Source organism: Coloeus monedula, assembly GCF_965178545.1.
Source record: "Coloeus monedula genome assembly, chromosome: 7".
Classification (NCBI taxonomy): Eukaryota; Metazoa; Chordata; class Aves; order Passeriformes; family Corvidae; genus Coloeus; species Coloeus monedula.
The window spans coordinates 19,045,460-19,071,878 of NC_138787.1; the positions used below are offsets into that span (position 1 = coordinate 19,045,460).

The following is a 26,419-nucleotide window of genomic DNA, read 5'->3' on the forward strand; positions in this document are numbered from 1 at the left end:
GATCAGTCTGCACTTCCCAAATCCATTGCATTCTGCATTTAGCTTGTCTGTCACAGAGAGAGTTCCCTGTCCAGCACAATTAGTAACATTTCCATGCAGCTTGCAGCTAATGTTCAAGGCTTCCTCTTTCCCGGGCAAAAAAAATCATTAAGAGACAGTATGGCCTGAAATTAATACTTTTTTCCAAACAGTTTGTCTTCAAAAAAAATGGAGGATGGGACAGGACTGGGAGAGAACTTCTCAGGATTTGCCTTTTTAAATTATTTGCCAGTATAATACACAGCCATGGCTAATATTCTTTTCTTAGCAATATTCTTCTTCTGTAGCAGAGATGTGGAACAAACAGCTCTTGTCTGTGCACCGAGTGTTACCAGTCATTTTTCCTTTCAGGAAAACTAGGAGGTTACAAAGGAAAAAACTTGGTATTTTTAGATTGTTTTGGTTTTGTTTTTAAGCACAATGTTAAAATTTTAGTGTCTCTCATTTTTTATTGTTTTCTATCCCCCATTCTTTTGGGAACAATTCAAGGTGAAGACACTTGAGAATGACTTAAGAATTTCAACTGGTTGAGAGTTACAGAACTCATTGCTCTTGTTTCATAAATATGAATTGTCTGCTTTAGGGGATTCGCTTTATCAGTTAGCTACCACAGTTGTAACTTGATAGCCCAAAATCTCCAAAAGGTTTAGGAGGAGAAAAATAGAAAAATTGACCGTGTGTATCAGTCGACAGTACTTAAATCTGAGGTTTGTACTTGACTGCCTGCCTTCTGGCATGGTGTTATAACTTGTTAATTATCATTTTTCCTCTGTCTAAGCCCACATTGCCTACAGGTGGTAAATTCACCTTAGTGCAGTGACCTGGCTTGGCAGTTGAATAGTGTTAACTGTTTGTCCTGTCTCTCAGAGAATTGATTTCTCAATCCCCTGTCAGCAGAAATAAAATAGCTGACTGTTGTTAAGGGGCTATCAATAAGATAATTTTCAAGTTCTACTTAAAAATCAATGGCACAATATGGTCCAAGATCACCAACATATAATGCTGACATAAGCTTGGAATAGCTTCCTTTACACATGTGTTGTCTGTCTTGCAAGTATTCCCTCTGCCTTCTCAGAAATGACTGTTATTACTAGGGGTACTAGTCTTTCAGATTGGTATACCTTTATTTTGGCTATAACCCTCTAAAGACATGTTATAGAATAAAAATTCTCCTGTTATTTGCATGTATTAAAACAGAACAAATGTAATTTCAGAAAGCAATCGGAGTAATTTTGGTTTTATATTTTAAATCTGTCTGGTGCTGGTATATGCAGAGACATGAGATACTGAGTTAAACTTCATTATTAGCTTATTATTAATCTGTCATTTTGGATAGCAGGGGATTTAAAAATAAAATTCAAATATGTATTACTTCATTGATCAGAATGTTCAAATTATAAAATTTTAAAAAATATTTTTTAATTAATGGGATTTCTCAGTCTTGGAGACGGAAGTCTTCGAGTTAATATCTTCTAATACAGTTAAGTGAACATTATTGTAGGATTCTCTTCCAATACCATTCCAGCCTGATTCAGTTCTAGTCCTCAGAAACTGATAGCTCTGCAACAGATAGCTATTCCTTCAGCCCTTTGTTGGTGCCCAAAATCTTGAATTCTAGCGTGCGAGAATTGTTAAGGTAACGGTATTGAGATATATAAATCTGACCACAAGGGTATTGTTTGTAGTTGAGTTGATGCAGATTATTGATAAAGACAAAATTATATTAGTGGTATGAAGACAAAATCTTCAGGTCAGAATCAATGTGCACAGTGTTTGAGCTTCCAATTTTCAGTTGAAAGGTGGCTGCTACAGTAGGTCTGATCAGCGTTCACTGCATTTGAACTTCCAGTGTTTGGTTAAATGGGATGCTTTCCCAAGTCCTGCAAGATACATGAATTCCATTGTAAAGTCTGTCATTTTAAAAATAAGATTAGTTTATCAAATCAAGCACATTTTGTAAGAGGAAAAGCAGTTGTAGTTATGAAAAGAGCAGTTAGAGACTCCTTTTTAGTGTAATGGTACCAGAACCATCTAGTGCATATTCAACTTCAAAGAAAGCTTTGTTCTGTTAGAATACTCACACTCTGCCAATGGTCATTGTATTTGTCAGCATATATGTACTAAGAAGCAAAATCTTCCTAATGATGTAGCTTTAATCCCTTCCATTCTCCTGCCTTACATTTAATGTCTTGGTCCTGTCCTGAGAATATGGTAACTGTTTGAAAGATGTTCTTTTGTTCATCATTTGTTGTTACAATCACCGATATGGTATGGGAGATACTTCACATACACCAAAGAACTGGTAGATTCCATTTCTTCTTCTTACCTATATATACACAAGATGAAATCTTTCCTTCCTGCAATATTCTGATGAATGGGATGGTGCCAAGCAGAATTCGCTGACCTCTTGCTGCAAGCGCTTGCCGGCATTGTCACGGATGGCTGAACTCTTATTTCCTCTTAACTGATGATGTCAGTTGGGAATGTTCACCTTTCTTTCATTCTGAGTTGAAGATAGATACAGTGATGAATTGTATAATTTTTTTTTTGCCAGTTTCTTTGGTCTCCTTATGCAAGGAGAGTTTGAGAGGCCAGTTTGTTCCACAAGAGGTGGAAAGAAAGGAGCAGTGTACACATACACTGTTGACATACTCTCTGCTGATGGCTTTTACAATTGTTAACTTAAATCATAGGGAATCAAGAAAATATTTAAATTCTTAATGCATATAATTATGCCTAAAATCTTGAGTGGACAATTTACTGTACTTAATGTGGTATTTAGAGGAAATTAAAGTTCATTCTGGAGAACATTTTGAATGTAGGATGGCAGATGTTTGTGAATTGATTGGTAGTAAAGCCTGACTTAAAAGTACATAATGTGAAAACACGTTTGGATTTTTTTGGTATTATCAGTAGACAAAGAGAAGTCAGTTCTTAACTACTTTCTGTCAAGGCTGATCTTTCCTGTGTAGATTTGACAAGTGGCTTAAAGTAATTAATTTTGTAAATCATGTATCTCTGGGTATGTCTAGATCCAGGACATTTTAAATTGTGCATATGCCAAAATAATACTGTATATAAATAGTTGTATTCTAAAAGACACCTTTTTCATTTGGCTTAATTCACATCTACAACAAATGCATTCACACATGGATTTATTTGGAAATTATTGTGTATAGGCTAATGCAATAAGAAAAGTTGAGTGAAACTCTGCAAAATATGTTTCATTTTGCTTTTCAGTGCAATCTCCCTGTTCTGAATTTCTGAACTGCTGGAAATAATCACTTGTAGATAGCATGCTTTAGACTGCTCTCTGTATTCTTGCTGGCTTTTTTCTTTGAGAAGTGACAAGTGACTGAGTTGTTTTATGTATAATGCTGTAGAGCCCACAAGGATGACCCACACAGGAGAATTTGGGGATTATTGACACGAATTACATTGCCTGGAATGCCTGTAGGATGTTTTGGGTGACCGTGCGTGTTGTGGTTTATAAACATTATTGGCATCTAGTTCTAAGTAAATCTTACATCATGTACAGCTTGTACTGGCTCTGTGAGAAGGTATTAAATAGCAGAAAGGATAATACACTTGTCCTAAATCCATTGCTTGTCCCATTGTATTTTTATTAAAGTCAGTGAGCAAGGGAATTGTAGGAGATTAGACATTGTTTTGTACCACAGAGGAGCTCATTGTCATTCCAGTTGATGCAGTACCTGGTTTGTTCTCTTTCCTGCACCCAGCAGCTACAGCTTATTTAAGCACTTTACCACAATGAAAAAACATCATCTAGCCTTTTCTTTAAACTGCAAAATTTGTCTTAATTGTCCTTTAAAAAACCATTGTTTTTAAACAGTGCTTTTAGCATAAATTCTTAGTGTCACTTCAGCCTCAACTTTGTAAATTGCCAGAAAACCTCCAGGAAAAGCAGAGAGCTGAGGCTATGCTCAATAGAAGTGAAAAGATTTCCAAGGAAAGCCGTGAGTGGAAGGACTGTGGGCTCGGTGCACTCCATACACCTCATGTTAACAAGGAAAAAAGTGTGTACTCAATAAACTGCTCTTGGTGCAGCACAATTAAGCTAGCTGAGTACCTCAAATAGCATTGTTTTCTATCTGTATCTGAAAAATCATGACAGAAATTTTGAAGGCCAGATGGAATAATAACTATCCAGTTTGATCTCTTGTATATCCCAACTTAGTTCTTACAGCTGTGGTTAAAATGGAATGTATCTCTTACGGGAAGAATTAACCTTTATTGAAATATTTTCTGGCTGGAGATAAATTACTTTTAACTTCTGTAAGCTATGCCAGTAATTAATTATCTTTACTGTTTAGAGATAAAACACAGCTTTAGTCTGTATTTGTCAAGCTTCAGCAGTTGTTTGATTTCCCTATGCTAGTGTGAAAAACCCTGTATATGTGAGGGTTTTTATATATATATATATAAAATGCAGTAAGAATAAAAGCATAGAACTTAAGAACACCAAGTCTTCATGCATGAGCACTTTCTCAAAACCTCTGTTTTTTCTCAGTTTTTCATTATTTCAGCAGAGATAAGTGCAGAATTATTCCCGTTGGACATTAGGCTATTTATATACTCCAAGATTGCATTAGTCTTCTAGTTACAGTACAGTTCATGTGCTTGTGAGCCTCCTGGCTTCTCAGTCCCTCTCGCAAGAGGGAAGTCCTCTGCTGGTAAATACTGTATCCATCTTTCCTTTGTCCCCTGCCCAGCAGTGTATGAACTTCAGTGCTTTTATATTGAAAGGCATTGTTTGCTTTCACTAAAGCTGTGTGGCAGTCCTGGTCCCTACATAGGCTCCCATTCTTAGTAATTTAGTATTCTCGGAATGTATGTGTCATTAATATGGCCTTTTTTGGCTGTTGAAGGGTGGTAACAGTGAAATGCAAAGAGTTTGTTTGGAGTGCCACCAGAAACATGCACACTGGGGTTTTTATTTACAGTTGTATTCTGAGACCTACTGGTTAGGTGGTGTTGACTCCATTTGGTGTATGCAGTGATTTATTAAAGAAATACTTTCTGCCACTGAGCCAGATTCCTTAGGGAAGCCAGAATATGTTATTTATACACTATCACCTTCATTATTGGTATGCAATGGTGTTGGACTTCAGTATGAAATGAGAGGAACTAACTAAGAGCTACAGATAATGTTTTAGGTACTCCTTGTGGCTTTTCCAAGCAGCAGAGCAGTGTAAATGGTAGAATTTTAGACAATTGAAACATTTTAATATAACGTATTTAACTGCTTTTGAAGTTTTACAGGGAGAGATGGTAAGTTTTTAGATCTTGGAAGTTTTGTAGGGACTGAATAAGGTGCTGAAAACACTCCATACTTCCCTTGGTGGGGGGGGAAAAAACCCTACTGTACTCACAGTTACTCTGTAGTAGTGGAGACTTCTGCACTGCCTGCAAGATCACAGGGAATTCGCTTGCACTTTGAAGTGTGAAGTGATAATCCTCACAACTGCTTATTTCTTTATTAAATTTGCGGAAGTTAATTACATGCCCTGCTAATTTACAACAAAAAAATCACAATTCTCTGATGCCAAGTAGGCAAGTGAGTTTTCCAAGCTTCAGTTTAGTCCCTCATGCTGTAAGAAGAATTTGGCATTGGCACACATTATTACTATCATTCATCCAGAAAGTCTGTTAATGTATGCACATTTTTCTACACAGTAGTGTCTCATGAGTAAGTCTTGGTAAATCTGCTATATGCAATTTACATGTATTTTCCTATTTTATACTGTTGGACTTACTGTTAATGTCCTGCTTAGCATTTGTGGATTGACTACTTGTGGTTATTTGGAAAATGAGAGCAGGACATAAATTAAAATCACTGTATTCATATGTGCTAAATTAATATAGTCAGAAATTAACTGATTTTTAAAACAGTGATATTTGATATTCATGAAGTTTGCTATATTTCATATGCCTTGACAAATGTAAGCAAATTGGAATTTGGAGGGATTTTTGGTGGCTTTCTGAATGGTTCCTGTAATACTGTTGCTAACTGAAAAACAAGAGTACCCCTCTCATCAAAGAAGGTGAAGTGGATCATTCTGCTGGGGACAGATTGACCTCAAAGTGTGCAGTTGGGGAGGCCAGATCTAATGAAACAAAGTGGATCATTGCTCTGTATTCTGTTATTAAGCATTTCAAAGTTTACTTGAGTAGTAATTAAATGTGTTTAAATGACTGTTACAGTGATAGAGAAGATAAAAAGATTGGGTTATACTCTTTCACCAGTCCTAAATAGAAGCAAATAACTAAAAATGGTGCTAGATGAGAAATAACCTAAAAATTTGTGTGGTTTTTTAGAGTACTGGGGCAGCTGAGTTAAAAAGAGATATGTGGAAACACTTGCCTTTCTTCATATTGTCATTTGTGTTTAACGATTTCTTGTTTAAGGAGTTATATTAAGTCTCATTTCAGTGGAACACCACCACTGGTGCAGGGGTATCTAAGTTCAGCTGACCCATTTTTAAGTTTCTGGACTGTCTACCTTACATTCTCCATGTTGTGACTGCTGCCCAGATAGTCCATCAGAGAACTTCTTTGTGTCTCACTGCTTCATCAGCTTCATACAAAAATGCTGTATTTGCTTACAGGTTTCCATCCTTTTATCTAAAGAAAGTTTTCGAATACTTTGCCAGCTTCCCTATAAAACCAAAATAAAATGGCAAGTATACGGTTGTCAGGTCCCCCCAGCATATTCAGCTGTAGGTCAGCCTTACCTGTGGGAATTGTCCCTGTAATCACTCCTTCAGAATGACAGTTGCAAACAGCATCAAGTCAGGTATGTAAATGAGAACTTTTTAAAATTAGGTCAGTGCCAAAATGGATGTAGATCTGTGTGTCACTGTAAGTAGCGAAGTGCCAAAATGGATTTAGATCTGTGTGTCACTATAAGTAGCAAATGAATGTGAAAGAAAGGTTTTGATTGGCAGGTCTGTGCTTAGATAGGCTTTAGAAAGGCCAAACTTTATTTGGTGTGTTGATGCTTGAAATTTTCAGGGTGTTCTGTGTTATGTAGCTCTCCTTTCATTTCTGCTTAACCCTAGAAGTTTGGCTGTTTGTGCTATAGTGTTTTTTTCTTTCAAATTTTTATTGACTCCAATTTATATGTAACAAGGCGTTGCTATTGTGGGAGAAACTGTAATGCTGAAAGCCATGTGGTAAGTGCCTACAGAACTAGTTTAAAACCTAAAATAGCCTGTAACCAGAATTCCTTCACTGCTGAACAGGAATCTTGATGGTTGTGTTGATTTTTATATATACTATTTAAAGAGAAGCTGAGGATAAAGATCTTAAGTGAAAAGTCCTTACTGGTAGAATTGCTTCCCTTATCTTGTTTATACTGATTAATTAAAAAATAAAAAGCACATAGGGTTAAAGATAAGATGGTACCACTGTTTTCTTCTTTATGTGTAATCTTGTTGCATGTCTCTACATAAGCTGTTCTGGCCACTCATCATAGTAACCAGCTGGGCCATTTCACCTGCTGGAGCCATTAAAGAGGACTCTCTCCCCCTAGATTAATCCCCTCCGACATTAGTTTTTTGCTCTGACAACTGGAGCAGGCATTCAGAATTTGCAGGTGGCCAGTGTGACGCACATAATTGCCTACAATTTTAGGCAATGAATAAAAATGGTCTACATTACTTGTCAAAGGTTGTATATGCAGTGCCAAGTGAGATCTATGGGAAGCCTTTTAGGGTTTAAAGAACAGTTAATAGCAAAGCTGCACAGTGCTTTTTTAATCATAATGCATTTGTAATATAGCACTTTGATCTTCTCCTTGTAGGAAATGGTGTTATATTAGCCACTTTTAAACATTTATGAGTGAAATTCAGTTATAGGAGAGTAAAAGTGATTATTCTTAGGCAGAACATGTTAGATTTCATTAAAAGTTTTAGCTTGCCCCTTCCTTGTTAAAACCTGTGGGGAGTCCTGTTCCTGGAGGGTTTCAAATCAGGATCTGAAGATTTAGAAGAGCTTTTTTATTTTTTTTTTCTCCACTAAAGCTACTGCAAGACTAGAAAAGACGGTAGTAAATACTCATGTTATTTGTGGTTGTTTATAAATGTACTTCAACTGCATAGCATTAGGTGCAAAAAATGTTGTGTGCTCAACAGTTCAGGGAATGTTTCCTTGTATTTTAAAGTTCTTAATGCTCAGTTGCATCAATTACAACTTAAAAAATGCATTATTTAAAGCATGATCATAAATTATCTACAACAAAAAATAGGCGACTCTAAAATGTACTACTCCTAGAAGAGCAGAGTTTGACCTTTCAGACCCAAGAGCCTTTTATTAACACCTGCCTGTAAGGAGAACCGTGCCACACGCAGCTTTCGGATTCACGACCACAAAACTGATGAGGAAAGGCTTGAAGGGTTCAGTTTGTGTCACTTGCTGTTTGCCGTTTCCATTTCACAGATGATTAATCTTTCTGTGAAGAAAGGCCAGAGAAACAAAGCACATTGGGCTCTTCCTGCAGTTACTCCTTCTGAATGCACACTAGCTTGCTAACTAAAAGGCCTTTAGATTTCCTGCCGAGAGAGATGTTCTGAAAGTGAATGCAGCTGGTTGGAGGTCACCAGTGCAAGGCTCTTGCCATTGTGTAATGGAGGCTTTGGCAGGTTTCATTTTGGGGGGGGGAGGGAGAAGGTGTTGGCGAAAAATTAATGCGGAATAAAAAGGGCTTTGGCCATTTGAATTAATTTCTCGAGGGTGGATCATCAATAATAGGCTCCATTTCTTTTGCTCACAATTTAAAAAAAAAAAAAAAGATATTTGCTGTGTTTTGTCCCACCCATTCCCTTTTCTTAATGGCATGTTTATATTGTACGTGGTCTCTCCCGCTGGATGCTGAAATGTTGCGTCTTACTGAGTTTGAAAAGCAATCTAAAATGTACTGATTTTTACATGTATTTTATGAGCTCTGCTGATGTTTGGGGTGACAAGAGATGATACTTGAGTATTGTGTATTTAACTTTCTAATTGTGGGATTTGGATGCCTTTAATAATCCATATTGCTCTTGAGTGACTTTTAAAGCAGCAATTTCTGTTTTTCTGGGAGAGTAAAAATTTGTTTCTAAAAGGTATTATCTAATTTTTAGTTTGTATGTATGTTTTGAATCTTAATGTATATATGCCTTGTTTATGGAAGAGAATAGTCTTGATATCCAGCTGAGTTTTTGACTTTGGTTTTTTTTTTTTTGATCTTGCATAGGATGTAATGTGCAAAATCAAGACATGGGTAATAGATGAAAAGAAAGCTGTCCGCTTCTATCATGATTGGAATGACAAAGAGGTAGGCTATAAATATTATTCCATGAGTTGACTTCTAATTTTGCTACCTGTTACTGGTTCTTTTTGGAGTTGGTTGTTACTGTTGTTTTTTTGATTTCATATTCATAGTGTATTAAATGTTAAATTTATTAGCTGAATCTATGCTTATCTGTGATTTATGTATTACACTCGAATTCTGTAGCTTTCTCAGACATGCCATGAGGAAAATGATCATAAAATTAATTCAAGTTGATATAAACTGTTTTAAAAATTCTCCCCCTTTATTCTCACTTCCAGATTGATGTTTTAAACAAACATTTGTTTTTTACTTCAAAACCGATGATCTACTTGGTTAATCTCTCTGAAAAAGACTACATTAGAAAGAAAAACAAGTGGTGAGTGTGTCCAGGTTAAATGTCTAAATTTATATTTCTGTTTCATATTTTTCCATGGTCAGTAATTCCTTGCACATTTAGATCACCAAGGATATTAATTAAAATAGCAATATGAAGTAATCTTGCTCTTCTGTTACTTGTTATGCTGCCATTGACTGCTGCTTGAGTACAGTGCATATGGTGAAACCTTAACTGAAACTGCAGAAAAGAGTATGCTTCCTTACGTTTTAACATGAATCCATTAACTGTGAAGAAAATAGATTTGATTTAGAACTACTAATTTAAATAAACATATGGCTTTATCATGTTCTATAATGCTGGTTGTCTGAACAGCATATTTTTCATTCCTAAGGAATTAATTGAATGCCAGAAGACTAAAGCTATGTGAGTTGCACAGAAGTCTTTCACACAAAATTGCACATTTTAACATTACTCTTCTGTTTGCAGCCAGGTGCCTGGCTTTCTTGATGCTGCTTGCGTGTTACTTGTGGTTTACAGGCCTCTTTTGATGGGCTTTAATGCCATGAGCAGCTCAGGTTTTAGTCAGGTATTTCTGACACCAGTATTGTGACTCAAGTACATGATGGTTACAGAATCAATCTATCAGACATTCAGTGAACTGGATGAAGATCCAGTCCTAACATGGTAGACATATGGTGGGAATCCGCTGTTGAGAAGTACAGCATTTAGCATGTCTCTGGAAGCTCTAGATGGCATAAATACTGCTCTGTGGAGGAGGGAACAGATTAGGTAGTTAGTATACGATGAAGGAAAATCTATAGCAGTGTGTTTAGTTTAAAATAAACCCAACCAAACATCAAATCTTTTCTTACAATTCAGAATTTTAAACACTGTACTTGTGAGATACTTTGAAGATGTATAAATGTATGTTTGTGAGCAGATATATGCATGTAACTCATCCAAACAAATCAAAAGTATCTAAAGCGGAATATCTGAATTCTCCTAAAGTACACCCTCTGTTTCTCCCTGTACTTCATTAAGTACTTAGATGCACATGGTTTCAATTTTCCATTAAAAATTCTCATTTCCATATGATATCAAAGAGTGAGAAGGCTTTAAACTGAAAAATAAACATTCATAGACTGGAAGCCAAAACAATAATTAATGTCAGATGGTTAACTCCAATAAATCATTAGAATAAATTCTGGGAAATTACTGCAACTAAAACTGTCCTTTTGATACTCCAAGACATTTTGTGTTGGTACTAAAGAACAAAATTTAATGTATTTTAATAGCAAACCCTCTCAGTCCCAAACACAGACTTCAGAATAGACTTGATAAGCAATATAATAATGTAAGCTCTTCATGTTTGGCCAAATTTTATAATTTTAAATTAATTTGTTTCTCTAAATATTTTTTGGGTATGACAATTTAAAGATAAGAAGTGGTTCTACCCAAGGAAGTATTTAAAATCAGCATAGTCACATTTGCTCTGTTTTTGTGAGGTGATGCTTTTTTCAAAGTACCGATGCTGTGGTTTCTTAAGGTTTGCTGTCACAGTGCAGACGTGGAAGTTTATGTGAAAATGGATGAGTCGGTTTTCCTGTCCAAAAAAAAAGATCCTCACACCTGTATTTGGATGATTACAGGTAGAGCTCACTGGCTCTAATTGTACAGTAAATACCATTTCCCAGACCCTAATGGTAGCCAGACTACTTAGGCGACGCCAGTCTGTGATTTAGCTGTCGCCAGTCACCCCATGTTTTTTGTGAGACTAGTTGTGATGATGACATAGTTAAACCCAATTGAAAGCAAATCTTCGGATAAATTGCAATTTTTAATTTGTAAAAAATCAGATGTTTGAGTTGAGGAGTCATATAATGAAACAGTTTAACTGTTTCTATTACAATTAATGATTTAGTTTTTAAAAAGTGTACCCAGATCTCATGGATGTGAGTGTAATTGTAGCTGAAAGATCAAAGCCTGGGTATCTGAGTGATGTTCCAGAAGAGAATTTACCACATAGCCATTTTCAGTACAGTTTCTGCCTCCTGCTGTTCCTATTTTCCCTCAAGCTAGCCATTGACTACCCCCTGTGCATCCCTGCTTGTAAAAAATGATTGAGGAAGTATTTGTCATGTATTTATGAGTGGGAAACATTGTGTGATAGGGAAAGGCATCTACTAGAACCAGAGAGATTGCCATTTCCTTTCCTTCGGCTGCTCTGCCACAGCTTTAAATCCTCTGTTTATGCAACATAGCTTTTATATTTAAGAGTAGAATAAATGTTTTCTATGAAGGATGCTAACGGTAGGCTTCTGTCATTTGTGTGGTGCAAGCAGATGTAAATTATTAGAATATATTTTACTGTTAGATGCCACTTCATGATTTTTTTTTTATTATTTTGAGGGGTAGGTATTCATATTTGAAATGCAAGCCACATTTAAGTCATAGTCATTCTTCTCAAAAAAGTTTATTTCTGAGCTTAATTTGTAATATTACTATAACAAAGGTAAGATTAATGCAGGAAATGCTCAGCCATAAAATGTTTTCATCAGACTTTTGCAACTATAAAAGTGTTTAAAACAGCAAAGGAGAGGAGAGGCTTTTTGATTTTGGGTGAAGAGGAAAACTAAAATTGTCTTTGTTTTACTGGGTAACTTTCAGAATTAATGAACATTTTAATTGTGAGTTAAAACACACTAATATTTAAGTGCCAATGTGTTATTTTTCAATTCAAGAAAATAAGAAAACACTGTGAAAGATAGGACTATTGTGTGTTTGAGTAGGTGTATTGACCTTTTGAAATATGTAAAAACTGGAATGGCTCCAAGCAGTTACTTGCTGGTTTTAACAATGTTGAATTAGTCATTCAGTTGATTTATGATTAAGACCTAGCCCCTGAAGAGAAGCTGACATGGCAGCTGTGTTAGTTGCACTTGTGTTATGATCAGATGACAGTAATCTTGACGTTTATGAGGGAATCCACTGAAACTGTTCTTAATACATATTGCTGTATTCTAAATGAATATTTAAACTCTTCTTTTAATAATTCCTAATTGGTATTTTATCTGAATCTAGTACCTTAACCATGGTATACACGTATTCAAGTTTTACCATGAAAATATTCAAAATAATGATAATAATAGCAACAATAACAATAATAACGTTTATCAGTTAAAACTGCATTCTGAGTCACAGGATGTCACATAAATCCAGGATATCAGATTTATCAGCCTTTAATCTAATTAAAGCTTTACATTTTAGTCTTGCTGAAGAGGGTGCTTCTGGTGGCCTATCATAGGATGGATTCCAGTTATGGAATATATTGAGCTAATTAATGAGTGAATGTAGTGGACCATGCTTAGCATCGTGTTTGGTTTGGTATTTTGGACTGACTTGCAGCAAGCACCAGGAATACTGTATATGTTAATGCCACATAAACTGATCTTTTGACTCAACTTCTCAGGTCCAATAAAGTGAATTTCATCCTATGCCTAGACTGTAGTTCAAAAAGCCAGTTATGCTGCTAAAGATTTTCTAGTATCTCTAGCATTGTAATTAAAAGTCTGAGACTTAGTTATGGATTTTTGAACATTGTTTTCTCTAATATAATTCAGACTTGTTGAATATCTAAATGTGTGTTAACATTATTTTAAGGGGTTGTTTCTAAAAATGTTATGGTAGGCATTCTGTTAAAAATGTTGATCGGTGTTGATAGGATAGGGGACTTAGTATTTTGCTCCTGGGTATTTAGAGAAGTGACATGTATGTCATAATAAATAAAATTTTGCCCATTGATTTTTGTAGCATTTTTAATGTTCTTAAGCTAGAAGAGGTATAATTAGGTCAGATGAAAGGTCTATCTTTTCTGATATCATGTTTCTGACAGGCCACGAACAGATGTTCAGGGAAGATTTTTGGAACAGATTAAGCAAACAGAGTATATGCATCCAGCTTCTTGCAATCTGTTATTGTAGAACTGACTAAGCCAGATATGATATACTTGTGGTTAATACTTTTTGACTGATTTCTATTCTATACATTTAGCCATTGACCTTTTGAACCCAAGTATACTTTTTGGCATCCCAATATCCTGCAACAGGGACTTCCACAGCTTAACTATGTGCTATATGTAGAAGTACTTCCTTATGCTTGTTTTGGATCTGCCACATCATAATTTCATTTGATGCTCCTTAGATCTTGTATTATGAGAGTGAATAATCCTTTTCTATTCATCTTTTTCATATTGCTTCAGATGTTCTGAATATTTAAAAAAAAAAAAAAGATGGAGGGGGTAGGGAAATCTGACATGAAGAAAGAAATATCAAGGGTCAAGTAAAAGGAACACTGAATAGGTTTGAGTATGAATTAATCTGTTTCACTGCGTCTTGCACTTTTAAACTAGTCGGAAACAAAGTTATAAATGGAGTTACTTATTACCATTTATGGTAATAAATGGGGACTTGGAGTTCTTGGTTGTATTTCTGCAGCTATGGATGTTTAGGTGGTTACTTTTTATTCCTGTAAATGTATTTGAGAAATTATTTGTAGAAATTTTAAAATTGTAAGTTTTAATGCCAAGGTGGAATTGAGATGTTTTCTTGACATAGCTGCATAATGATTTTAAGGTTTTCTTCTATGCTGACAAATTCAGAAAATAGTATTTTAAAAAATATATTACAGCTCTTGTTCCTGCCTTACAACTGAAATGCTTTAAAAGAATATTAGGAGATGATTTATGTTATCTGGGCATAAGTAAAGTTTTGCACACACAAGTTGAGAAGTCAGATATTTAAAGTTAACCAGATCCAGAATTTAGGCATCCTGCTACATCTTTACTGCCTGACTGAGAGAGAATATCTTACAGCTCAGGCTGTTGAAACTAGAGAATTGCATATGTTTTTCATGGAGCGTTTACCTAGTGTAGTAGGGGATAGTGCATGTTGTTTGCTTAATAAACAGTTATTCTTTAGTGTTTCTGATACAAATGAATGAATGAATACAAATTAATTAGTCATCCATCAATCAAATATCCGTCAGTTTTCTTTCCAGCACTGTGTCCTGACATTCCCAATTGACTTCTTGTAGTTTTCTGTTTTACCAATTCCAGTGACTTTTCATTTAGTTGTTCTGTTTATCCCATACTTTTTCCCTACCATTTTCCTAGCTGATGTGTTCTCCGTGGATCTTGGCCAAATTCCCTCTCCTTTGATTTCATCCCATTCTTGCTGGCTTAGTTCCAGTCCAGTCCTTTGGTCTGGATGATTTCTTTCACCAGACTTCCTGCCTTGCTTTGCTTTCTTTTGCCTACCCCTCTGGAGTCTCCTGTCTTTTTGAATGTGAGTGCATATTGTTTGGGTAATAGCAGGTGTTGGGGACATGTCTTTAAGCATGGAAAGATTGGTCCCATTCTCAGCTTCAGTGTGTAAACTCGCCCCAGACACAAATGCACCTTCCCGGAGTCTAACTTCAGTGTTCACCTTTCGCCCAAGTGTGATGGTTTATCTCTGATAGCAAGTTTGCTCTGTGCCAAATGTCTTGGTTCCTACATATTAGGACAGTAAAATTTTTCAAATAAATTGTTTCTGTATGTTTTAAAAATGGGCAGTGTTGTATGATGAAGCTTTTTCAAAAATTCTGGTCCACCTGATTACAACATGGCACTACTAAATATCTAAAGTGTAGGTTGCAAAGTCAGGAAATAAAACCTCAGTAATTTACTTATGATACATTGAGTCTTGAACTGGTAAACAGAGGGGTAGTCATAGTAGTTGGGAACCTTCTGGGTTTCGGGAAGGCCTGTCCTGGGCAGATAAAGGTACCATCACACTATGCTTAGAACTCATCAAAGGCTGCAGACTGTAGGGAGCAGAGTGAGCAGGGAAATGAAGGGCAGTCTCTCTGGTGTTCTGAGTGACACATGACAGCCCAGCATCCCACAGCACCAAAACCAGCCCAGCACAGCAGCCATGACCCACCAGGCCTCTCATACTCTTGAGAGCATCCATGTGCAGTACCCGGCTGATTGTACTGTCAGGGCAGTACAAAGAGCTGTGTATTAACACTTCGTATCAGGAAGGCTGTGCTGAGTGAAAGCAGCTACAAGCAACTTCTCAACTTCATTGCTGTGTGTGTGATCCCTGTTTTATCAGCTGCATGTCATCCAAACCTCCCTTTGAAAAGTTCAGCATTGCTTCCCATCTTCTCTTCCTTTTCTTCTTCTCTCTGCAGATGCTCTTCTCAGTGTTTTTAATTTTTTGTTTTGGCTGTCATCACTGTAGTTTCTGATCTGTTTATACACAATTCTGTGGGTTCAGTTGTAGTGTTGATCAACTGCAGCTATGAGTTTAGATGCCCTACCACTTTTATAGTTGGCTTGTGTAGTCTTACGAATTGCTAATGATGCTTCCTTTAATCTGCCATGGCAGTTGAGGAATCAAGTAATTTGTGTGATATTTTATTTAAACACTTGGACTTCCATAGGCTCAATCTAAAGTAGCAGATGCTAACTTGCAACAAGAAAAAATGTAACTGCTTAAAAAATTATCCAAACCTGTGCAGGGTAAAAAAGGGCATCTCTATTAATATGTACTGTCTGAACACTTTAGAAGCTTTGTTTCTCCCTGGTCTTCATTGCAACTGGGACTTTGAATAAATGTATTTATCTCTTTAGTAAACCCATACTGCTTAAGATACAAAATACTAAGGGAGAGAATAATGTTGCACTAGATTCCAGATCAGTTAATTACACAACTTGGATTTGTTCAGTGTTTAAATAGCATGAGCAGCACAGAAGGGGACCTCCACTAAAAAATGCTGTGTGGTGACATTCTCAAAGACAATGATGTAAATTTTGTTGTTTATTGCAATGCGATGTTTCTGACTCTGGGTGCATAATGGGGTACAAAATCCTTTTTTAACTTAGGTCTTGTTTAAAACCAGAGAATGTTTAAATTGCTCAGAAGCAAACCAGAGATGCAGAGATGTCTTTGGAATATAAATCTTTTTACTGTGTGTAGTGGGTAACTGTTCTTCCTTCTTCCCAGTATGCTGGGAAGAGCTTACTTCAGTTTTCTGCTGCTTACTTTCCACTGTGGAGAAACTTGTGCTTCATGGCTCAGTTTTCTTCACTATTTCTCTAAAAGTCTTGGTGCTGATGAAATTGTAGACAAAATTTTTTGGGAAATGTTGTCTACTTTAAAATCAAGTTACCCAATAAAAATACCGATATTGTCTAATAATTGCATTTTTTCCTGGAATGTTATCAGTGATTTATCTCCTGAATGATATCTGCAAAGACACTGTGTTCTGTCAGTCCTCTTTTTCAAAGGCCATCCAAATGTGCTCAGTCATTTAAGTGTTTGTTGTATGTAGCTGCTTTCCCTCACTGAGCAGTGCTGTCACAGCCTTAGCTGGCTAAGCAATGCTTCCCTCTTATTTATGGTAGGTTAGAGCATAGTTTTGACAGTGCATAGTGTAGTATAGGCTTACTATATTAGTTTTACTGACAACTAAATGAGTTTGGGGATTTTCAGTAGCTTGATACCTTTTTTTAATACTTTTTAAGTGAGATTTTTAGCTTCGGATTGTCTCATCTTGTTTTTTATGTCCTATGTTTTTAGATTCAGACTAGCTTATATTTAGGACAATAGGCATTTCTCTTTCATAATACTCCAGTATTGTGATGTCCTGAACAATGAAATGGAAAAAGTGAAGGAGAGACTGTGCTTTACTCGCTTGTCTGTTACAGAATGGAAGAAAGCAGGAAGGTAAGCAGCTTAAGACCCCAGCTGTCATATTGAGGACCAGATTCTGTAATTTATAGTATGTTTCAGTCCAGGGTTGTTAGTCCTGAGGATTATCAACACGACCTCATCAACAGGTCCTCAGAAATGTTTGGAGGAGATTAGGGTACTGCCACAATACCAATGCTGTCATCTCATTATTGGATCATTATCTTGGATGCAGATTTCAAATCCTACTTTCAATCGTTGATAGTTCAGTAGTGAATTTCACTCTTACTTATTATAGAGTAAAGCAGTTTGACTGTGCATGTAAACCTGTAGATACTCATGTCAAAATCTCTTTCACATTTTAAGATCCTGATGAGAAACATCATTAGTAATGAAGAAGTAGAACAGACTGTTTCAGTACTCGTTTGGGTTGTTGAGTGTTACAGCCACCTTCACTGCAGTAATTTTTGGCTATAACTGTGATGAAGAAATGGGAATAAAGTAAGGTGACATAGTTTCCTCAAATTTCTCAGGGATTAGGATTATTCTTTATTTGCAAGTGAGTGTCTACATCTTGGAGACTGAGCTTTGTTCTGCTGTATTTTTCTGTTTATTGTTGATTTACAAAAATACTTTGTGATGCAAATTACAAAAGTCTGGTTACACTTCTCCTTGGAGTTAAAATGCTATCTCCTAATATGCACTAGTTTATCAGGTTACCTTTTTCTGCTTTTTTGGATATGAGGGAAATTTTGGCAGAGAAAGAAGTATAAAGACTGATCTGCAATGCTGTGGTTTCTCTTACGAGCTCATTAATGTCCCGTTAATGAGCAGGTCTTACATTAGAAGGTAGGATTTGGTTATTTTTAAGTTACTGAATATTAAGTTACTTGTTTCTTCTTATTATTAATTTAGTAAGCCCTGTGCCTTTCAGAATGAATGAGCATTGTTAGCCTGTCTTTGTCAACTAGACAACATAGAAGTTGTGCATAGTCCTTGAAGCAAGTAAATTTCTCTCTCAAATTGAGGAGGAAATAGATACCACGAGCATGTGTCCCTACCTATTGGATCACGGTTACTGTAGCTGACAAGCATTTACAAGCCAGCAGTTGTTTTTGTGGGGGTCTATTGAGAATCTGGAAGATGGAGAGGAGGCTGTTGAATGGCTTTTGAGGTGAGTGGCTGTGGTCTCACCTGATACAATGGGAGTAGCTCCTCCTCTCTGTGAGGATCTGATAGCTCCTTGCTGCCTGTAGCTGGTGGGTTTTGAGAGGAAAGATAGTCCTTCACTCTCGTGTCAGGCACATTAACAGTTGCAATAACTGGCACATGAGCTTTGATTTTAGAAATTTTTTAAAGCAAAAAAACCCTTTGATAATATTGTCTTATGTTAAGAAATAGCAAGAGAATACACTCATATTGCTTTTGATTTTTTGAATTGGGCACTGCAATCAGTATTGGTCTAATACTACCTCTTAAACAATGTCCCAATTAATAAGTATCTTTCTTTTCATGATGTGTTACTCAGTATTGCAGTGTTTGCTTTGCAGACAAGTACTTGTATACCTCTCTAAAATTCTGCTTATTGAATTCATTTCTTGAAATATTTCATGCTGTCGCTTCCTACAGAATTGCATTAATATCTTTAAGTTCTCACAGTTGAAACTAATTTTATTTCACCTACCATTTATTTCTCTGATGCACGATGTTTGAGATATCTGTAGGGTCTGGAAAAAATAGTCATCTTGAAATTGTTCTTTGTGAATGGTCTGCAACATCTCCTCCTCTGAGGGAATATGTTGTGTAACATTGTTCTGTTTTCTATAAATAGGAGCTACATGGAAACGTCAGGCAGTCAAACATTTGTTATAAATGGAAAAATAATGTTTGATGGATGGATGATTCTTTTACATGATTGGAAATGTAGGCTCCTCTGGCTTTGGCACCCTTTTTTAAAGTTTCCTTTTTCTAAGTGACTTCTGTGTTTCACAATTGACAGACACTTTTTTCATTAATGATTATTTTGGAAATCTGATGCATTTTTAAAAAAATAGTTTTCCTATTAATTTTATGGTTTACAGCTCATTCTTTTGTATTAAGTATATGGAAATATGTTTTCATTTAACTGCTTGTTTTTCCCAAGAAACATATATCTTACCTTCTAAAGTTTTGGCATAGTATTTTATTTTCACAGCTAGAGTTTCTTCTAATGACTGATGGGATGACTAGTGTTCAGATGTTGATAGTCACTAGTCTTACAGTGGATGGAACCATGTATCCATGTCTTGAAACCAGGAATAGATGCATGTTCATGTTTAAATTGGAGAGGAAAGTTTGTACGTTATATATGTTTAACTGAAGAACTGTCAGATGAGATGTTGAGTATGGGTATCTTCTTATCCTTTATTACCAATGCTTGAGCTTAATTATTAGTAATTTAGAGAGGAGTTAAATAGAATGTAAATCCAAAGAATGTTTGGAATTTACTGTGCTCTGGTATTAGCTTCTAAAGCCTGAAGAGATGTTTAGAAGATAAATATTTGAAAGAGACTTCAGCGCATGTGCTGGCGTTTGTACTTCATTGGGTTTAGTCAGATTCATTGTATGTTGACTCTTCCTCTTGTTCTCATGCATTGGCACAGTAGTGCATTCCTGAAGCGAAAATATGTTTAAATCCAAATGGCTTTTATTAAAGAGAAAAAAAAGAAAATAAAATCTTACACCTAATACGTTGAAAACCTGCACAACATTGCCGATCTAAAACATGTGATGGTACTTCCAGCTTGTGTTTTATTTCAGACGCTCATTAAATGCATACCTGTTTTTTATTTAATAAAATCTTTATGTCCCAGGATATTCAGATTAATGAAGTGTGCATGCATGTGCATGTGTGTTCAGTTTCCCATAGGATTTTCAAAAATTATTATTAGTAGCATTATTTAAAAATAACTTTATGGAGGGTAAATGTTTGTCTTTGGCTCCCTCTATCTGCCTGTCTCTACTTGTCTTTGTGAACTAATGCTTTTTCATAACTTGATCCATCATTTAGATTAGAGTCAGCAGATAAGATGTCTACAAGTATTTCATATAGGCATTTGGTAAAATGAATAAATAAGTAGAAATACGGTAAAGAGACATGGAGGACTAGTAAGAAATTTAGTTTTCAAGCTTAAAAGCAAGGTTAATGTCTTTGTGCACAGACAGTATTTTATTGAAGTACATTTCCATTCCATTCAGAGTCTAATTTTTTGTACTAGGTTTTCATAAAGACACAGCTATATGATCAAAGAACAGTAAATAGAAACATGGGTTTAGCTGCCTGTCTTGCAGTAGTGTGTGGTGTCTGATAGCCTTTTGTTTCTGGTTTCTAGTTATGTTAGTACCCTATTGACATAGAAGGTAACTAGATTGTTCTATTAGTGATTTCTGACAAACAGAAATTATTTGATATACTAAAGCTCTTTCTGGCAGAAGATAGAAAGTTTTGACAAACATGCATGGCACAGCAAGTGTCCAATTCTAAAGAGCAAAATAAATGCAAACCACCATTATGGGGAACACAAACAGCCTGAAAGCAAGTTATCAGTAAGCAAATAATTGTTGAACTGTTATGAATGGAATAGGATGTTGAAATAGGGCATGATTGGCTGATGTTACATATGTCCTTGATTACCTTCCTTGTGCTTTTATCTTAATAAGTGACATTCTTTGTATTCCCTTGGATGGCTAGACAGTCTGACACTGAAGAAGAATAAATATTGCATGTGGTACACATTAAGCTGTCATCTAGGACAGCATTTATAAAAAGTAACTAGAAAAATTCATAAGAAATTCTGCAGTGCTACAGTTTCCTGGCTCCAGTCATAATTGTCAAAGTTCTTGACACATTCAGGTCTTCTGAAGTGATTTGGGTTTACAGCTTCTTGGTGTATGAATAATTATTAAGGATTCATTTTTTCTGATAATGCAGACTGTTAATGTTCTCACAATGATGCATTTTCATTGAAGACCATGGAGTGATTTAAAAAAAAAATACCAGTGTTGTGTATATAGCTAGTTCTCTTGCAGCATCAGAACTAAAAGATGTATATGAATAAAATAAAATAAAGTGATAAAATTAAGGAGCTCTTTTTCAAATGCTGTCTTTGAATCTTGGTAGAAAATCCATTATGATCTCATGTATTGTTACAATCATTCTAATTTGGAAATGGACCTTTTAATGTAAAATATAAGCCTTCTGTTTTTCTTCATTGACTTGAAATTAAGACTCAAAACAACATAGCAGGATATCATCATCTCTGCAAGGGCAATGGAGAAAACCCCTTTTGAACTATCTAAGCTGATGAGTTAGTGTTTGAATGGTAATTATTTTAATCTTTAACTTCAAGAAGAGGGAAGTGTAGGAATTACGTTCTTCATACTCTTAAATCCCTGAATTTCTTGTGGTGGCTTGTACATTAACCAAGAAGTATTCAATGGCTCGTTTGTATTTCCATGTATTTATCTGTTGCTAACATAATAGCATGATACTCTCTGCAGTTTGACACAAAACTTCATGAAAAACATTTTAAAGGCTTCTCACAGTTCTGTCACTGGCCATGTCATTGGAACTGTATACTGTATTCATGGTATAACCTGGGTTTGCTTCATATGAAAATGCAGCCTTCTTTCATTATTGTTTAGTTCATGTGCTTGGGGTTTTTTTGTTTGGTTGGTTGATTGGTTGGTTTTTTGTTTTTTACTGAGTTAAGAATATCCCATAAGGAAAAAGGAAAAAAGCCTGTTACCACCTCATCAAGTTACTTGAGGATTAACGTAATTTTATAGGTGACATTGTGCTTATTCTCATTCCTCTTCCAAGTAGCCTATCACTTACAAGATGTCATTGTGAGTAGCTTGGAATGGGAAAATACACCCATTGGCTCTTTCATAAAATTTGCATTTATTGTTAAACAAAAATCTTAAAAGAGTTCTTAGAAAAGTGTTGGGAAAAAAATCTGTATTCATGTGAAGGGATAAAGCCGAAACACCTGTTTATGTTGAAAAAGTTTTCTCCAAGTATAACACTACTCAAATGTTACAGGTAACTGTTAACTCCGTGGACCACTACAGAGCACAAAATATTTGCCCAACTGGTAAATTGAACTGTAAGCCCCACTGTGGGAAATTGCTTTGCTGTGCTCCAAACAGCAGTTATCCTAGTAATTGTACCTGAATTCTTTTGTGGCTAATAGACAGTTGATGTCCTTCTTACCATGACAGAATTAGTTTATTGCAATATTTTAATTGTAAAAATTTCAGGTAAGGTATGTTCATGTAGCTTAAGATGGGCTGAGTATGATTTTTAATTGGTGCTCTGAGAGCACTGGGATTTGAGTTGAGAATGTGCATAACCCCGCATTTCACATTCTAAACTGGCACTCGCAACAAGGAGCTTATCAGAGCAAATTGTCTAGTCCATCCCCTTCCTCACTCAAAACCTAATGACCCTTTATCATCATGGTTTAGATTGCTGGACACAGATGTGAGAAAATACAAGTAATCTACAGGTAACTACAGTAGCTGCACTGATGTTCTCAGAGAACTGACTGCTGGGAAGATAAAAAGCTTCCCACAGAGCCTGTGACTTTCCAGCAGCAAAGCACATCATGAGCTCATACATGAAGTTTTATTTGCTGAAGATTCACAATAAGATGCATTAGGACATTCAGCAGGGTCCCTTCTTAGATGAGCACAAGAATTCAGGGGGTTGTTAGTTGATGCACTAGTGCATGGCTTCACACTAAAACTAGAAAGTGCAACAATACCGATCATGTTTCTTTTTGAGAACACCACAAACTACAGTTGTAATGTATCGATGTTAACATAGTTTGTTCCTTGATAGTAAGTCATCTAATGTCATTGGACTTTTTTTCATGTTATGGAAAGTATTCAGGTGTGAAGCAAATGTTTGTTAGGAAAAAAAGCAGCTGGCAGTTAGCAGTACGTGCTAGATATGAAGAAGTAAAGTAGAAGTAAAGTCTTATGTGAAAAGACTTGCAGATAATTAATTACCGTCTTTTTTACTCAGCATTTTTTGTTGTAATCATGAAGTAAATCTAACAATTTCTGTGTTCAGACACTGCCAAGGAATGGAAAGGAAATAAAATATTCTTTTTCACATACCCTAAGGTTAATAAGGTAATGATCTTATTTACTATAGTTTTTAGTGATTCAGTAGGGTTGAAATGTATCTATTAAACCATATGGGAATGATCAATGTGAATCAGTCTGGCCTCTCTTTTTCTTCTAAAGTAACTTGCTTATATTTAAGTTACTTATGTAGAAAAATCTAATATGAATGCTAAAATGCTTTTTTTTCCCACTTTTTTTTAATAATCTCTAAGTTTGGGGGTTGTGAGGAAAGAGATAATATGGCATGAAAGGTACAGGTCATCCAGAAATGATGATTCACAGGGGATGGTATTAATTATTAAGCAGGCAGTAAACATTACAGTGGTCATCTTTACAGAAAATGATAATCCCTCCAAAAGCCTAAAATGCAAGCCTAAGAAAACCTGTGAACAGCCTCCTCCCACTCAGAAAAAACAAAATATAAATCCCACAAGCAACATATCCCTTTCTCTGGCACTATGAACAAGACAAACTTATGTCTATTTTTTAGCTGAAGTCCTTCTGCCCCATTCAATCACCCTCAGAGCTTCTGTGATCTTAGGGAGTTGCTCCATTGACAGTTGCTGCTGTCGCTGCCAAACCTTTGGGCAAGAGGGCTGGCTGTAAGGCTATACCTCTTGAGCTGAGCTCGTGACCAGAACAGCAGTCTGCTTAATTTTCTGTCCTATTCTTGATCCCTCATGAGAGTGAACTACAAGACACTCTGAAAACTATATAATCTTTGCTCTTCGTTGCTGCTACGTGCCTCTGTTCTACTTCTTTATGCCCATTTTCCAGCTTACACCAACCTAAAATGGTAATAAATGTTCTCCTTATTGCAGAGCCTAACAGACATGCTCTAAGAAATTTTCTGTGATTACACGTACCTTTTGGTTTAAGTGAAGACATGCAGAAATGTTTTCTCTTTTTCGCTAGCAAATAGGACCTACAGGAAAAGAAATATATGTATTCCCTTGTTCTGTTTTGTCTTTTGATTGAGGAAGACAAAAGAAGTAAAGGGCTATACGTTCTGAAAGAATGATTCCCCCCCCCCCTTTTTAAAATTTTAAATTAATTATGATTAAATCCATGTACAAACTGCAGAAAACATTTGATATATCCTTTTATGATACGTGCTGTGTTTCATATCCAGTAGTGGCTTTAATTCTCAACTACAGTAGACATACAGAAAAACAGAAAAAAATGTTGGCTGTTACAAAGTTTTGTTTGAGCTTTTTAAACTGAGTGATTAGCAGAAATAATGACCCTGTCAGCCTTAATCACATTAAAATGTGGTTAACATCATTTAATTTTTTCCACTTAATATGCGAAAATTTCCAGTAGATTTGCAGTGAAGGCCATTGAAATTCCATTAGAACAAGAATAAAAATTTCAGGCATCATTTATTCAGAGAGGGAATAAAGGTCTTGTCTGAAAACTGCTGAATCTTCCTATTAGAGAAACTATGAATCATTGCATTGAGCAGTACCTTTAGCTTCTATAGTACTGAATCTGGGTTGCTTCTGAATCAACGGAATGCATTTTTAGTGTGGTGCTTTTCTGAAAATTGCAACATACAAGTTTTTTTTCAAATTCAGTAAGAGCTTTCTCTGTAAAGGATTATTATGTAATCTCTTTTAACTGCAGTAGAGCTGGGGAAATGCTTCTGGTTTAGGCATCTCATCACTGTGAAGTTCCATGCTTTGCGTTATTTTTATTAAAGCATAAAAAAAGATGTCCTCTTTCTGATTGATTTATAATGCTTAGTTAGGCTTTTTTGTGGTAAAAAGCAAAATTGAGGACGTGCACAGCTACGACTAGAATACAGTCATATGAAGTCTTTTGCACTCTTGGCATTTCTTGTTGCAGGCTCCACAGGTTTGTACCAGAAGTGCAGATACAGTAACTGTGAATGTGCTGGAGAAACTCTCAACTGCATCTTTTTCTGAGAGAAATTTTTGTTTCAAGGAAAGATACAGTATTGGTTAGTGTTACCATGTTTCAGATTTCTGTATTTAGATTCCCACTTTTTTTGTCCTTTTCCTGTGTGAAGAGAAGATTTTATCTCGTAAGTGGAAGCGCTGGAAGTACAACTATATGCTCGGTGCTTTTCTAGACTCTACTGAAGGACTTGTATCTAATATTTCTTTATAATATATATTACTGTATATATCTGGTATGATTCATCTTTATTGTGTCTCTGGTACTTAAACTGTACAGTGGATTGTTTGTTTTTGTTTATTAAATTGATATTTTATACCTGAGCCTTGTTTATTTTAGCGTATACATAACTACTTTGCCCTCTTTTTAGTGGGAAAAATCAATATGCATTGGATTTGTGCAGAACAAATTTCAAAATGTCAGTATTTGTATTATTTATTTTTAAACAAAATGAGAAGGTACAGTGGTAGATATTTAACATCATGCGAAATACTGTGAGATACACAGTGGTTAAGGAATTTTTCTTTGAAATAGCTGTTGCTAAATTTAAGAATTGAGCAGACCTAATAGGAATTTGGAAGTTCCTCAGATGTACTCTCTGTGTTGAAGCATGAAGGAAACTGAGCAGGAAGTGGCTCTATGACTAGGATCAGAACTGGTAGCCCTGCAAATGAGAAAAAAGGAAGTAGGAGTGTGGGAGTGACCAAAGCAAGGGTAGGAGGGAGGTGTGAATTCAGTGAAGAAGTGTCAGTTCTGTGGGTTTCATTTGGAAGCATCTTGCTAAAGAGCCATTGGACCAGGATGGAAAGCTTTGAAGACTGGAGAGTAACACTGGGAGAGGAAAGCATAGTGAGAAACAGAATGTGAAGAGTTGTTGGA

The 26,419-nt window shown here is 35.8% G+C and overlaps 1 protein-coding gene across 1 annotated transcript in view; it reads left to right on the forward strand.

Moving 5' to 3' along the window:
• OLA1 (Obg like ATPase 1) overlaps positions 1-26,419 on the forward strand; it is a 97,924-nt gene that overhangs the window by 49,361 nt on the left and 22,144 nt on the right. The window contains exons 6-7 of the mRNA XM_082285424.1: positions 9,296-9,376; positions 9,652-9,749. Of these exons, the coding sequence (XP_082141550.1) occupies positions 9,296-9,376; positions 9,652-9,749 (179 nt within the window). The remainder of the gene's footprint in view (positions 1-9,295; positions 9,377-9,651; positions 9,750-26,419) is intronic.